Genomic DNA, 15,741 nt, shown 5'->3' with positions numbered 1-15,741 from the left:
AAATATACGTTCATTCCTATTGGAATAGTTATAATTTTTCTCCACCTTGACCGATGTTTTTGTTGTTGTTTTTTTTTAGCTTGAAACTGTAATATTTATTTTCATACAGATAAGTGATTTTGCAACCGAAGGAGTTTTACCTTTGGTACATTACGCCTGTTTTTCTGGGGATACACATTGACTATATGGAACTGAACTTCATGACGCAAAATGGCTACAAACGATAGTACCCCGGAGCCGGAAAACATAGCCCAACCAGAACCAACACCACAGGAGATTATCATACCACCATTTGCTTTGCTTTTTGCAGCTTTCCTAGGTAACGTATATGTTTACGTTTGTTTTCACGATGTCATAATATTTAGAGACTTTCCAATTATCAAATTTTTAATTGTTATAAATTGTGTGTATAGCATGATGTGTATACATACAATGTTTAATAATCATTGCAATCATTACCTGCATATAGAGATGGCTCATCCTAAAATTTCTACGGGGCTAATTCATAGAAATCAAGAAGATATTTTCTAATGCATGTGCATGTAGGGGGGGGGGGGGGGGGGGGGGGGGGAGAGAACCGGAGTACCCGTAGAAAAAAAACCTTTTCACGTTCGATCGCGGTCCAAGTTTTCTGGCTTTGTGGTTGAGTGTCTTATGTACCAAATTAAGTAACGTCGAGCGTGGTCAGCTCTTGGATGGGTGACCGCTCCGATGTAACCCTGGTGCCCGTTATATATGTAGGTGATCGTTGAAGGGGGACACATTTTCCTGGCGTTCGTAGTCTATTAGAAATAACAGATAATAAGGCAGAGTTTCTTTTATAAGCGTTTTTGTTTCCCGTTGAAGTCTTCTTTGTACATTGTCTTTCCCATTGTTTGGATGTCACCGCGGTTCCTGTTCTTGTCCATTTGTCTTGATGTTTCTTTGATGTCCGACTTCATCATTTTCCAGGTATCCTATCCTTGTGGCTGTGCACGCATTACTGCCGGAAGTACCGTCATGGTCTGCGTTCTGTACTAGTCCAGCCAATAAAAAAACCGGGAATCGCATTTGTAAATACTAACACCTTAAAAACGCTACTGAACTTCAAAGGAAGCCGACATCAAGAATCCCCAACATCTATCCAAAACAGCAGTTCGTTTCTATCTGACAGAGACTTGGGGGTATTAAAGGATTTCATGTGTTTCCAGAATTCTGCAAACGAGCTATTTTGGATCTGTTTTCCGTCGGCGCTAATCCTTTGTTTTTGTCCACTAACATTGCTACTTTACAGCCCAATGGTTAAAGCCCTTTGGCCGTCCGACACTTATGATGTGACGCCAAATATCAACGAAGCAATCGCCTGCTTCCTGGTCCCTTCGGGAATGGTATATGCTGTTTCGTTCGGATTCGCTTTCCAACAAGTCCTAGGCAAGCAAACAGATGTCATGAAAAGCATTACACACGATATCAGACAAATGAACCAGCTCATCTCAATGACAAAAAGTTTGCGGTGGATAACAGAGAAAACCCGGATCAAGATGTACAGGGCCCTGAAAACAGAAGTTCTTACCATGATGCAGTTGTTCATGCAGGTCGACACAGCCGGGAAAGAGAAGCAGGAACATGAAGGTACATGTAGTATTTTATACATTTATTACTATAAAACATTTCGGCCCTATGTCGTGGTTTGTTGTCACTTTTTTATATTTACTGTGCCCATGAACCTTTAAGTACTCGGTTTTATTATACCCCCGCAACGAAGTTAGGGGGTATACTGGAATCAGGTTGTCCGTCCGTCCGTCCGTCCGTCCGTCCGTCCGTCTGTCTGTAGACGCATTTTGTCCGGACAACTCCTCCTAAACCGCTGGGCTGATTCCAATGAAACTTCACACACATACTACTGATCATGTGTAGATGTGCATGCCACTTTCTTTTTCTCAAAATTATGGTTGCTATGGCAACTGGTCACTATAAACAGGTTGTCCGATAAGAACCATAACTTTAAGTTTATCCAGACAACTCCACCTAAACCAAAGGGCCGATTTCAATGAAACTTCACACACATATTACTGATCATGTGTAGATGTGCATGTCACTTTCTTTTTCTCAAAATTATGGTTGCTATGGCAACTGGTCACTATAAACAGGTTTTCCGATAAGAACCATAACTTTAAGTTTGTCCGGACAACTCCTCCAAAACATAAGGGCCGATTTCAATGAAACTAATAACTCAAATATAGAGGACCATGTGTAGATGTGCATCTCACTTTCTTTTTCTCAAAATTATGGTTGCTATGGCAACTGGTCACTATAAACAGGTTTTCCGATAAGAACCATAACTTTAAGTTTGTCCGGACAACTCCTCCAAAACCTAAGGGCCGATTTCAATGAAACTAATAACTCAAATATAGAGGACCATGTGTAGATGTGCATCTCACTTTCTTTTTCTCAAAATTATGGTTGCTATGGCAACTGGTCACTATATTACTGGGTTATCTTAGTTAGCCTCTAATTAACAGTTCTAATTCACCATTGACTCGTGCAGATTGCGGGGGTATTAGTCAGCCATCCTGGCGACAGTTCTAGTTCATTAAGGGGTCATTCTCTTCTTCGGGAAATCATTAAGAATAGTTTTTATAATTGATAACAGTCTTTAGGTCAGTTGGGGTCGGTAATAGGCAACTGGAATTTTACATACAAATGTAAACGACTGCTGGTTTATCATGATTTTATATCCGTAAATTGTTTATGGCATACGGAATACGATCAAATGGAAGACAAAAAAGAAAAAGCAACACTAAATAAAACCCGTACTTTTCGTTAAATCAACATCTTATTTTCATCCATTACTTTCATCATTTATTATTATTAAGATTTTTACGTTGTCAAGGGATTTCGCAAATGACTCGTAATAAATGATATAGAGAATAGAATTTCTAGGACTCTAGGTAGAATCAAATGAAATTTTGCTAACAAATGTCGAGATATGAGATATACACGCCGAGGTCATTGACCCCATAGATTACTATTTATACTTTTTAACATTAGATAAATCTAAACATGAATACGTGTGCATAATCGAAACAATAGCGATAGCTCATTTGCATTGGAACATCTGCATGCCATTTCGGATCGCTTAGGGCATTTGGTAATTGTTTCATGTACTGCATGATTCTTAAGATGAGACAAACATTAATCTTATCTGTTTCTATTTCTAAAACCGTGTATGATTTGCCAGTAATCCACTCTAGTGTCAATAATACACGCTCGTGAGTCACGGCTGTTACAACCCCCCCCCCCCCCCCCCCCCCCCCCCCCAAAATCGTGCATTTGTTCACAAACATGGCGGTGCCAAAACGTTTGAATGTCGGAGACCGTGTATTTTACAACGGAGAAATTTGCCAGATCGTTAATTTCTATCAACCCAGAGCAGACTTTGCTAAACAATATGTTGTAAGGTCAATTTCCACAGGCAACCTTTAGAGAGCAGTTCTACATGAATTGAATAACGTCTACCTTGATAACGCTCCATTTTTGGCCTTTAGTTGAGTGTTCGCCCTATGAAGAAGGCTATGGTTTATGTCTCCTGTCTATAAAATTGGTACTTATTGCTCTCTACTTCAGCTTTCAAAGTAGCAAGGGCTGATTTGTCTGTTGTCATTATAACGTGACCGATGAGGTGTCAGCATACCGTGTCCAGGTGTGACATTTCGTCGGGATAGCACTGTAAGGTGATCTAAGTGACCTTATTTTGATATAAAAGGGTGTGAAACTAAGACAACCATTCCCACCAGTACATTGAATATTTCGTGCATATTTTTACTTTGAATATTTGTTTTACAGCGGACATTTGGTGCATTATCGATCATTTACGAGAAATTAAAACGCCTCAGGACAGAGATATTATGGACGACGCCATTTGTAGCCGATTTGTGAAATACATCGGCTGTTTAGGCAATACAAATAAAGAAATTTTGCAATCGAGAATGCATTTCCTAGAGTAAGTCTTTTTCTGTGTCATTCCTTGCTTAAGTTCGTTTATCATTGATTGTACTCAAAGACAAACATGTTACAATGATAACAGAACAAAAATTGTCTATTCTTAATACAATTGGAAGATATCATTTTTGGATGTTTTCAGTTTTAAACGGCTTCACAAAAAGTTTGAAGTAAAATGAATAATATTTAAACTAAAATGATGAAATTGACCACACTTACGTCCGACTGAAGTTATTTTCAATGTGTTTTTTATGCTTTAATTTAATCCTCGATAATCATGAAAAACAAAAAAATAATCTTGGAAATATAACCATTTACAATAAGAAACTTCTGAATTTGTTCGATTAAATACTATTAAATATGTTCCTTGTTTCTTTACTAGGTGGGCACTGTTGGAGACACTCGGATACTTTACATTTCTGGGGATCCTGATGGTTCAGGCGCAATCTTATCAACTGGAACTGACCATGTGTATCATTACCGTTCTCTCAATCACCATGTTGTGCTACATAATTGCCGATCTGGACAATCCATTCAATGGATTTTTCCGGATTGATCTCGCTAATGTCGAAACGCTAATTCAGCGGTTGGAACGGATGTACATTATGGCAATTAGTGAGGATCGTATGAAAGAGGAAGTTAATCAAATTTCAGATAATGTAGTAAAATCAAAAAAGAGGTTACCCGAACCTATCGGGTGCGTTTAAACTTTCATTCTTCAACTTCCTGAAATCCTATCATGTATTGTCACTAAAATCTCACTGTCACTTAATTAAAGGTAATTGTCTTCATCCTGATATTACAGTGTAAAGTAAATTACTGTTAACTCTGGTAATTTAAGATATGTCAGTACTCTGATGAATAAACTAATATTTTTGAACTTCCTGAAATTCTATCAGTTACTATCCCAAAGTTCTCAGTTTCACTCCATCATAGATATATATTTCACTGTTCATTCTACTGTGACAATGTAAATTATGGTACTTGTAGCTCCACTTCATTCGAAATTCATTAGTGATCTTTATTATCACCAAGGTGCGTTAATGAAGTGGTCTAGTGACGGGGAACATTTTATAGCGACACAATAAATACATTAAACTGTCTACCTGACTTACATGAGTGTACAATGGTACTGATAAAATACACAAATGAAAAGTTAATATAAAGCTATAAAGACAGTTAATGCTGAGTGATGACCACTTACCACACATCAGTGTTGATCTCAAGTACTCCTGACGATGTTAAAAGCCAAAAGAATGGATATCCAGGAAGGAAGATTCGAAAATCGAAATCATTGCAAAAAAAACAAAACATTCATCCCATTAACCCAATCAATCCATTCGGTGTTTTTTGGATAGTGGGTAATTAACGAATATATCCCTATCCATATTAATATATCCCTATCCAGATTAATATATCCCTAGTATTAATATATCCAGATTTGTATATTTCCTTTACCTAAGACGAGTTAACTATTTAGTCTGCTTCTGTGACCACTTTAAGTCCTCGCAATCACTGACAAGTCCTAGAAGGACGAAACAGCTGCATTATGTAGTTAATTCATTTTGGGTCCGCTGGATCTAACTCTCATTTTGTTTTGAATAGTTATAATATCTCGTGACTTTTGTATCCTTAGTAACCCTTATCATGGTACTTATAGTGATAATATCTCGTGTCTTTTGTATCCTTAGTAACCCTTATAATGGTACCATAGTAATAATATCACGTGTCTTTTGTATCCTTAGCGGTCCTTATCATGGTACTTATAGTAATAATATCTCGTGTCTTTTGTATCCTTAGTAACCCTTATAATGGTACCATAGTGATAATATCTCGTGTCTTTTGTATCCTTAGCAGTCCTTATAATGGTACTTATAGTGATAATATCTCGTGTCTTTTGTATCCTTAGCAGTCCTTATAATGGTACCATAGTAATAATATCTCGTGTCTTTTGTATCCTTAGCAGTCCTTATAATGGTACCAATCAATCAATCAATATTCTTTTATTCCTCTTTTAAAGAGAGTACAAATACAATGTAGTAATTACTATTTACAAAGACGTTTGTAGATCAATGTTCATTATTCATTTCCGTTTATAACAGACATTTTCTTTCATTATTGGAAATATATTTTCGAAGCCATGTACAAGAATGACGCGCAATCATTATGAAATGAGTTACAATGCTCATCATTATCAAATACACAGTCTTTGATTTTGCCTTTGAACATAGTCTGTACAAGAATTTCATTTTCCATGTTACTAACAGCTAGATATGGAGGTATACCATATTCATTCAATATCTCGTGTCTTTTGTATCCTTAGCAGTCCTTATAATGGTACTTATAGTGATAATATCTCGTGTCTTTTGTATCCTTAGCAGTCCTTATAATGGTACCATAGTAATAATATCTCGTGTCTTTTGTATCCTTAGTAATCCTTATAATGGTACTTATAGTGATAATATCTCGTGTCTTTTGTATCTTTAGCAGTCCTTATAATGGTACTTATAGTAATAATATCTCGTGTCTTTTATATCCTTATTAGTCCTTATAATGGTACCATAGTGATAATATCTCGTGTCTTTTGTATCTTTAGCAGTCCTTATAATGGTACTTATAGTGATAATATCACGTGTCTTTTGTATCCTTATTAGTCCTTATAATGGTACTTATAGTGATAATATCTCGTGTCTTTTGTATCTTTAGCAGTCCTTATAATGGTACTTACGGCTAAACAACATATTATCACTGTAAAATATAGACTTAATGTGACATTTGGCTAACAACAAGTTTATACAATCGATATTCCTTCCTAGTCAAATATAGAAGAAATTAAGAGAACGGAAGCTCGAGGGAGCTTACATAGAAGGTGATCAATTTCAACACAATACAGAAATAAATCAAGAAAGTCCATTAAATCGATATCTTTTGTAATCAAGTCTCAAAGAAATACAGAAATGAGAGCTCGAGAGTAGATGAAAAGGGACATAATAAATAATCAGTTAAAAAATTGATCAAAAATAAACATATGATCACTCATGCTCATGTAATCGATGACATTATAATTAATCAGTTTAAAACGTAATTAAATCAAAAATATCCCATGTTCATGAAATAGATTGCTACTGTAATCCTATTTCCAAAATGCAATTATAACTTCAAAGAGAGTATTATTTGGACTAACATGTGTATTAGATAATAATTTCCTATGTACAGTACACTTTATTATGAAAAAATCAAATTCAGTAAAAGTTTAACAACAGTTTAACTACATGTAGTTTAGTTTAAACATATTTTATTTGAAAAATTCAAAGGAAATTGGACACAAGTTATACAACTTAGTAACGTCCTTTTTCATAAACTATTATACAATGGTAAATACATGGCAGCATTTTATGTAGAAATTTGATATATACATATATTTAGATAGAGCAGAAAACTTAACATTATCATACTCTGATGTAGATACACAATCCTTAATTCCTATATCAGCACTAGTTATTCATTTGATATTTAACATATATATATACATAAATAACACCAACTTAGTATGGCATAGAATTAAATTAGTTTGTATCTAGTACTTGTAAAACTTTATAAAGTGAATACAAAGAATAATTAATGTACCGTAATCATTAAGTACAAAACATTGAATAAATAAGTTATTGTATGCAAATTGTAAATTAATCACTTCTAATTTTACTATACATAGTATTTTACGGTTATTTTTAGCTTTGACAGTTTATGGAAAACAGTTTAACTGCACAGCTTAAATATAAACTACATGTCGCATAAGACCATTGCTACTATTGTTACTGTACATATTTTGGCACACCTAAATTATGGTGCATTACCAAACTTTAACTGGTTAGCGCGATGACTATTTGGCAACACCCACGTGATTTGCTATATATCACAGTCATCAATTAGTGTAATGCGTCCTGCGCGAATTACCCTTGATTATGAAATTTTGGACTATCTCTTCTTTTCAGGTGAGCCAAGTCTTAATTTACTGGTTTGATCGGATACTTTTAGCATTTGATATTGTCTTCTCATCTTTTGTTAGCAGCATTGTTTGTCATCATTTTATAGAATGAAACAAAGATAGTTTACTGCATCTGTATCGTGCACTATTCCTGTATTTCACAGCAAAAAATATAGAATACTAAATAGTCGACTAGTATAATAAATTCCACATCACACCGACACAAGGTTACAATTATTAACCATTATGCATTAGAAAAAGACCGAAAACCATCGCAAGTCCTTCCCCTTATGCACCATAAAGACGGACAAAAGGGGTTAGATGTAAAGGAAGTCTTCTTACCAACACACGATATCTCTAGTTGCCGCTGGATGAATCCTTTTATTATTTAATTAATATAACTTACTTATCAGTATTAAACCAAACTGCTTTTAACAACCTCATTTATGAACGTTATGAACAACATCAATAAAATAAAAAATGTTTCTTGAAAAAGCTGTGAATGGTATACCAATATCATCGACATCTGACATACCAATATCATCATCATCTGTCATACCAATATCATCGACATCTGATATACCAATATCATCGACATCTGACATACCAATATCATCGTCATCTGTCATACCAATATCATCGACATCTGTCATACCAATATCATCGACATCTGTCATACCAATATCATCGACATCTGATATACCAATATCATCGACATCTGTCATACCAATATCATCGTCATCCGTCATACCAATATCATCGACATCTGACATACCAATATCATCGACATCTGTCATACCAATATCATCGACATCTGTCATACCAATATCATCGACATCTGATATACCAATATCATCATCATCTGACATACCAATACCATCTTCATCCGTCATACCAATATCATCGACATCCGTCATACCAATATCATCGTCATCCGTCATACCAATATCATCGTCATCTGACATACCAATATCATCGACATCTGATATACCAATATCATCAGGGGCCGCGGTGGCCGAGTGGTTAAGGTGTCCCGACACTTTATCACTAGCCCTCCACCTCTGGGTTGCGAGTTCGAAACCTACGTGGGGCAGTTGCCAGGTACTGACTGTAGGCCGGTGGTTTTTCTCCGGGTACTCCGGCTTTCCTCCACCTCCAAAACCTGGCACGTCCTTAAATGACCCTGGCTGTTAAAAGGACGTGAAACAAAAACAAACCAAAACCAATATCATCGACATCTGATATACCAATATCATCGACATCTGATATACCAATATCATCGACATCTGTCATACCAATATCATCGACATCTGATATACCAATATCATCGACATCTGTCATACCAATATCATCGACAACTGTCATACCAATATCATCGACATCTGTAATACCAATATCATCGACATCTGTCATACCAATATCATCATCATCTGACATACCAATATCATCATCATCTGATATACCAATATCATCGACATCTGACATGCCAATATCATCGACATATGTCATACCAATACCATGGACATCAGACATTTTATTCTGTATACTGACTACAGAAAAGCCATAGTCAATATGAATGCCAACTGGACAGAGGCAAATTCAACATGAAGCGCGCTAAGCTGGTGAACTCGCAACTGAATTGGTAGGGTTATATAGTGGCAGTGCCATACAATAGTAAATATACCAATATTATCGACACTTGACATTTTAGTCTGTATATTAATACAGAAAAGTCTGTTAAAGTAAACCAATATCACCGACATCTGATATTTTGTCTGTATATTAGTACAGAAAAGGCTATAAAGGGTATACAAATAGCATCGACAACAAGGTTAAATGATGTTCAAGCAGAACATCTGTTGAGTAAAGATGATGATAAAATTATACTCAAACTCTGATAACCTGAACACTTTGTTTTATAAAAGTCTGATAGTAACGATTCCACATAAAATACACTCGGCATATCTCTAATTTTTTATGACATCCCCCCTTCCCTCGATCGATTCGACTTCTACTTCGAGATCAATAAGATCGACTGTATATAGATTTTATCAAAGCTGTACGTCATTGTATTGATAATTGTAATGTAAACCTGCGGTAAATGATATAGACTAACAGGTAATGTAGTTAATTACTGTATGGGCATTGCCTCCCCCCTCAGTCCATTGTCGTTATATTCTTTAACCTCTCTTGACATGTAATGAACAGATATTCATGATGAATGTCGTCATAGTTTACTTTTTCTCTACCATCCCTATTATATGTTATCATTTCTTTTTTTTTCTTTTTTACGTTTATTTTTATTCAGATTTTTCACATCAAGTAACTACATGATACAGCAAGAGAATCAAAGATAACTTCCAAACAAACTTGCATACATAAACTGTATAGATATATAAGTTGAATACGGAGTATGCAGCTTAGCTATAACTAATAGATGAATAATACATGGCGGAAAACCCTGCTGTGCTCGACGGCAGATTTCTATATTTAAATATTGGTTTTAAAAAGAAATACAGTTCATGGTAGCTTATGATTAATAAGATCAAACTGTTTAGTCAAAAGCATATTTCATAAAGATATGCATCCTAGTCTTCATTCCCTCGAAAGAATGAATTTATAATCAGTGCAGGTGAACTTCGAAAAAAGCGCAGGTTCAAATTGACGCATAGATAATTGGACATTAGTCGGCGAGCCGAACTTCATAAAACAGGAACAGGCTTAGTATTTAGAAAACTAGACAATGAATATAAATTAATTGTAAAAAACCGTCTAATTATTAATTTATAGTATTAACTGGAAGGTTATAATATATAATATGCCTTTTTAGAGGAAACGGACATACTGGGTATTGATAACTGACACTTGAAAGGAAATTTACGAAAATTGAGATAATTAAATAATATACATTCAACTTATTTAGTTCATTCGGGTTAATTCCAGTATACGGTAACAGGTGCGAACATGTGTTAAGCTGGAAATGACAGCTGAGAATAGGGCATTGTTATTTTCTTTTTGAGAATGTGACTTAATCCTTATTTGACCTAGAAGCAAAAGACGCTTACCCCCTAGAACATCTGGTCTTTTCCCCTTGTATCACATTTTACCCTGGTTTTATCGATTCTAAGTTGGAATTATGGTTTCATTGTTATGCCGATTTCTTTGTTGTTTTCTTAATCTGGGAAGATAAATTACCACAAGTCTGTCTTGCACGATATCTCTTGTGGAGTAAGTCAGTTCTAGATTTCTCAACAAGCTCCCCAATGTTCCTACATCGGACTGATAACACCGGCGTGTAATACTCGGTAAAACACAATAATTAAATCCTACCTATAAGGTTAACAGTAACCGTACATCTGACGTAGAATAATTTTTTTACAGCACACGCTGTTTTTATTTGATTGAATTCTTACATTTTAATTGTATGTATCTTGTTCTGCATTATCGTTCCGTAAACAACATCACAACACGCCGTAACAGATTGCAGTATACGGACCGGACCGTATTTCAATTTGATTGAATTATTACTGTAACCGGTGTCCGTAAACAACATCCACACTTCGCGACGTAGCAGGTTGTAGTTTACTGAGTATAGGTACTGTATAAAGCTTAATATGTAATGACACTTTTATGTCCTATCAATGACAAACCATTCTTTCATGTCAGGCTAAGCCGTCAGTATATATGGTTCACGTATATTGCCTACTAGTTTACAGCTTATGCTGGGTTTTTTTTAACATAAACGTGTATATATAAATCCACGGGTCGTGCCCTAGTGGCGATTATTTTGTCCGCTGGCTTTGTGAGTGACAGTGTATTTCACAAACTCCGACGTGAACGCAACAGTATTGACATTGAATGGAAACAACATACAACGATATCTTGTCGTTTCAGGGTAAGTCGGCTAATAAGCTAGCGGTACATATTATCAGTCATTATTTAGGTGCATTAGTTTTACTGAATTCAATTTTCACTGCGTTTTTATTATAAGATACATTTTATAATATTTATGAATTTATATAAAAAAAAGAGTAAAATTTCTGATAGAAAAAACATAGATTCAATACCTACCACATCGCCAACACACAATGACTAGATATTTCACACCCAACACACAAGGACTACATATCTCACACCCAACGCACAATGACTACATATCTCACACCCAATACACAATGACTACATATCTCACACCCAACACACAATGACTACATATCTCACACCCAACACACAATGACTACATATCTCACACCCAACACACAATGACTACATATCTCACACCCAACACACAATGGCTACATATCTCACACACAATGACTACATATCTCACACCCAACACACAATGACTACATATCTCACACCCAATACACAATGACTACATATCTCACACCCAACACACAATGACTACATATCTCACACCCAACACACAATGACTACATATCTCACACCCAACACACAATGACTAGATATCTCACACCCAACACACAAGGACTAGATATCTCACACCCAACACACAATGACTAGATATCTCACACCCAACACACAATGACTACATATCTCACACCCAACACACAATGACTACATATCTCACACCCAACACACAATGACTACATATCTCACACCCAACACACAATGACTACATATCTCACACCCAACACACAATGACTAGATATCTCACACCCAATACACAATGACTACATATCTCACACCCAACACATAATGACTACATATCTCACACCCAACACACAATGACTACATATCTCACACCCAACACACAATGACTAGATATCTCACACCCAACACACAATGACTAGATATCTCACACCCAATACACAATGACTACATATCTCACACCCAACACACAATGACTACATATCTCACACCCAACACACAATGACTACATATCTCACACCCAACACACAATGACTACATATCTCACACCCAACACACAATGACTAGATATCTCACACCCAACACACAATGACTACATATCTCACACCCAACACACAATGACTACATATCTCACACCCAACACACAATGACTACATATCTCACACCCAACACACAATGACTACATATCTCACACCCAATACACAATGACTACATATCTCACACCCAACACACAATGACTACATATCTCACACCCAATACACAATGACTAGATATCTCACACCCAACACACAATGACTAGATATCTCACACCCAATACACAATGACTAGATATCTCACACCCAACACACAATGACTAGATATCTCACACCCAACACACAAGGACTACATATCTCACACCCAACACACAAGGACTACATATCTCACACCCAACACACAAGGACTACATATCTCACACCCAACACATAATGACTACATATCTCACACCCAACACACAATGACTACATATCTCACACCCAACACACAATGACTACATATCTCACACCCAACACACAATGACTACATATCTCACACCCAACACACAATGACTAGATATCTCACACCCAATACACAATGACTACATATCTCACACCCAACACATAATGACTACATATCTCACACCCAACACACAATGACTACATATCTCACACCCAACACACAATGACTAGATATCTCACACCCAACACACAATGACTAGATATCTCACACCCAATACACAATGACTACATATCTCACACCCAACACACAATGACTACATATCTCACACCCAACACACAATGACTACATATCTCACACCCAACACACAATGACTACATATCTCACACCCAACACACAATGACTAGATATCTCACACCCAACACACAATGACTACATATCTCACACCCAACACACAATGACTACATATCTCACACCCAACACACAAGGACTAGATATCTCACACCCAACACATAATGACTACATATCTCACACCCAACACACAATGACTACATATCTCACACCCAACACACAATGACTACATATCTCACACCCAACACACAAGGACTACATATCTCACACCCAACACACAATGACTACATATCTCACACCCAACACACAAGGACTACATATCTCACACCCAACACACAATGACTACATATCTCACACCCAACACACAATGACTACATATCTCACACCCAACACACAATGACTACATATCTCACACCCAACACACAAGGGCACATATCTCACACCCAACACACAATGACTAGATATTTAACACCCAACACACAAGGACTAGATATCTCACACCCAACACACAATGACTACATATCTCACACCCAACACACAAGGACTACATATCTCACACCCAACACACAATGACTACATATCTCACACCCAACACACAATGACTAGATATCTCACACCCAATACACAATGACTAGATATCTCACACCCAACACACAAGGACTACATATCTCACACCCAACACACAATGACTACATATCTCACACCCAACACACAAGGACTACATATCTCACACCCAACACACAAGGACTACATATCTCACATCCAACACACAATGACAAGATATCTCACATCCAATACACAATGACTAGATATCTCACACCCAATACACAATGACTACATATCTCACACCCAACACACAATGACTAGATATCTCACACCCAACACACAAGGACTACATATCTCACACCCAACACACAATGACTACATATCTCACACCCAACACACAATGACTACATATCTCACACCCAACACACAATGACTACATATCTCACACCCAACACACAATGACTACATATCTCACACCCAACACACAATGACTACATATCTCACACCCAACACACAATGACTACATATCTCACACCCAACAGTGAATGTGATATACGATAGGTTTAATAGATAAACATAAATTATAGACCAAATAAGTGTAAGATTATTCCATGACAAGTGTTTAGACTTTAACATATGGGAGACGCTTACCCTCCTGAAACACGTGGTCTTTGTCTTTGTTCACGAAGGTTTATAAAGGTTAACAAGTACCACTTTTTCACAGTATTTAATCTAAATGATGCAAACTCACAACTCTTTGCTCATTACAGATGCTAAGACAACTAAGGATTTTTATCCGGTTATGCCGCCTAGGTGTTTTGGTATCAGCAATGGGGATAATGCTTTTCCTGGGGAGGTATATACCACGTATTAAACGAATGATTACTGAAGATATGAAAAGGCTCCACGAGGGATCAAATTTACAAGAGGATGATTATGCCGATTCTGTTTACAGTTTTGCTTCGTTCAAACAAAACTGTTACGCACGATATTTAGATTGTATGAAAGATGCGTTTCTTCACGAAAAAGCAATCAACTGTGATGTCATTTCTCTTTTAGACGGATCTGTGGTGAAACTCTTTGATCATCAAAACACGGGTCGCCCTCTAGTGGTGAACTTTGGAAGCTGTACTTGACCTCCATTCATGGTAAAGCTGAAGAGATTTAACTCACTAGTCACTCGCTTTACCAATGTGGCAGACTTTATCATTGTGTACATAGAGGAAGCACATCCGTCTGACGGATGGGCCTTCACAAACAATGTTGAAATCAGTTCACACCGATCACTTTCTGACCGAATGGATGCCGCCAAACACTTAAAGGTCATAGGTCAACCGAAGTGTCCTATTCTTGTTGATGATATGAACAATGCGGCTAATTCCCATTATGGGGCATACTATGAAAGGTTGTATATCATTAAAGAAAATTTGGTCGTGTATGAGGGAGAAAGGGGACCTGCAGGTTACAAAATAGAAGAAGTGGAAAATTGGTTGGATAGATATGTAGGAAATTGA

General features: G+C 36.6%; 3 protein-coding genes and 1 long non-coding RNA gene across 4 annotated transcripts; 3 read left to right on the top strand and 1 right to left on the bottom strand.

Annotated features, from left to right (window-relative positions):
* Window positions 1-210: 210 nt before the first annotated feature.
* Window positions 211-4,861, top strand: LOC117333994. The gene is made up of 4 exons (XM_033893415.1): window positions 211-319; window positions 952-1,611; window positions 3,826-3,982; window positions 4,364-4,861. The coding sequence occupies exons 1-4, from the start codon at window positions 211-213 to the stop codon at window positions 4,686-4,688; spliced, it is 1,251 nt and encodes a 416-aa protein (XP_033749306.1). The 3' UTR covers window positions 4,689-4,861.
* Window positions 4,862-8,406: 3,545 nt separating this feature from the next.
* LOC117333993 (calcium-binding acidic-repeat protein-like) lies at window positions 8,407-9,499 on the bottom strand. Its single transcript, XM_033893414.1, has 2 exons — window positions 9,184-9,499; window positions 8,407-8,924 (listed from the first exon to the last, which is right to left on the bottom strand). The coding sequence occupies exons 1-2, from the start codon at window positions 9,497-9,499 to the stop codon at window positions 8,407-8,409; spliced, it is 834 nt and encodes a 277-aa protein (XP_033749305.1).
* A 2,331-nt stretch (window positions 9,500-11,830) lies between these two features.
* On the top strand, window positions 11,831-15,324 carry LOC117335042. The gene is made up of 3 exons (XR_004534276.1): window positions 11,831-11,861; window positions 14,998-15,083; window positions 15,287-15,324. It is a non-coding gene; the product is annotated as an uncharacterized LOC117335042 (long non-coding RNA).
* A 48-nt stretch (window positions 15,325-15,372) lies between these two features.
* Window positions 15,373-15,741, top strand: LOC117333992 (thyroxine 5-deiodinase-like). Its single transcript, XM_033893413.1, has one exon. The coding sequence runs from the start codon at window positions 15,373-15,375 to the stop codon at window positions 15,739-15,741; it is 369 nt and encodes a 122-aa protein (XP_033749304.1).

This window comes from Pecten maximus, chromosome 9 (assembly GCF_902652985.1).
Source record: "Pecten maximus chromosome 9, xPecMax1.1, whole genome shotgun sequence".
Taxonomy (NCBI): Eukaryota; Metazoa; Mollusca; class Bivalvia; order Pectinida; family Pectinidae; genus Pecten; species Pecten maximus.
This window is presented reverse-complemented; position numbering and strand designations above follow the sequence as displayed.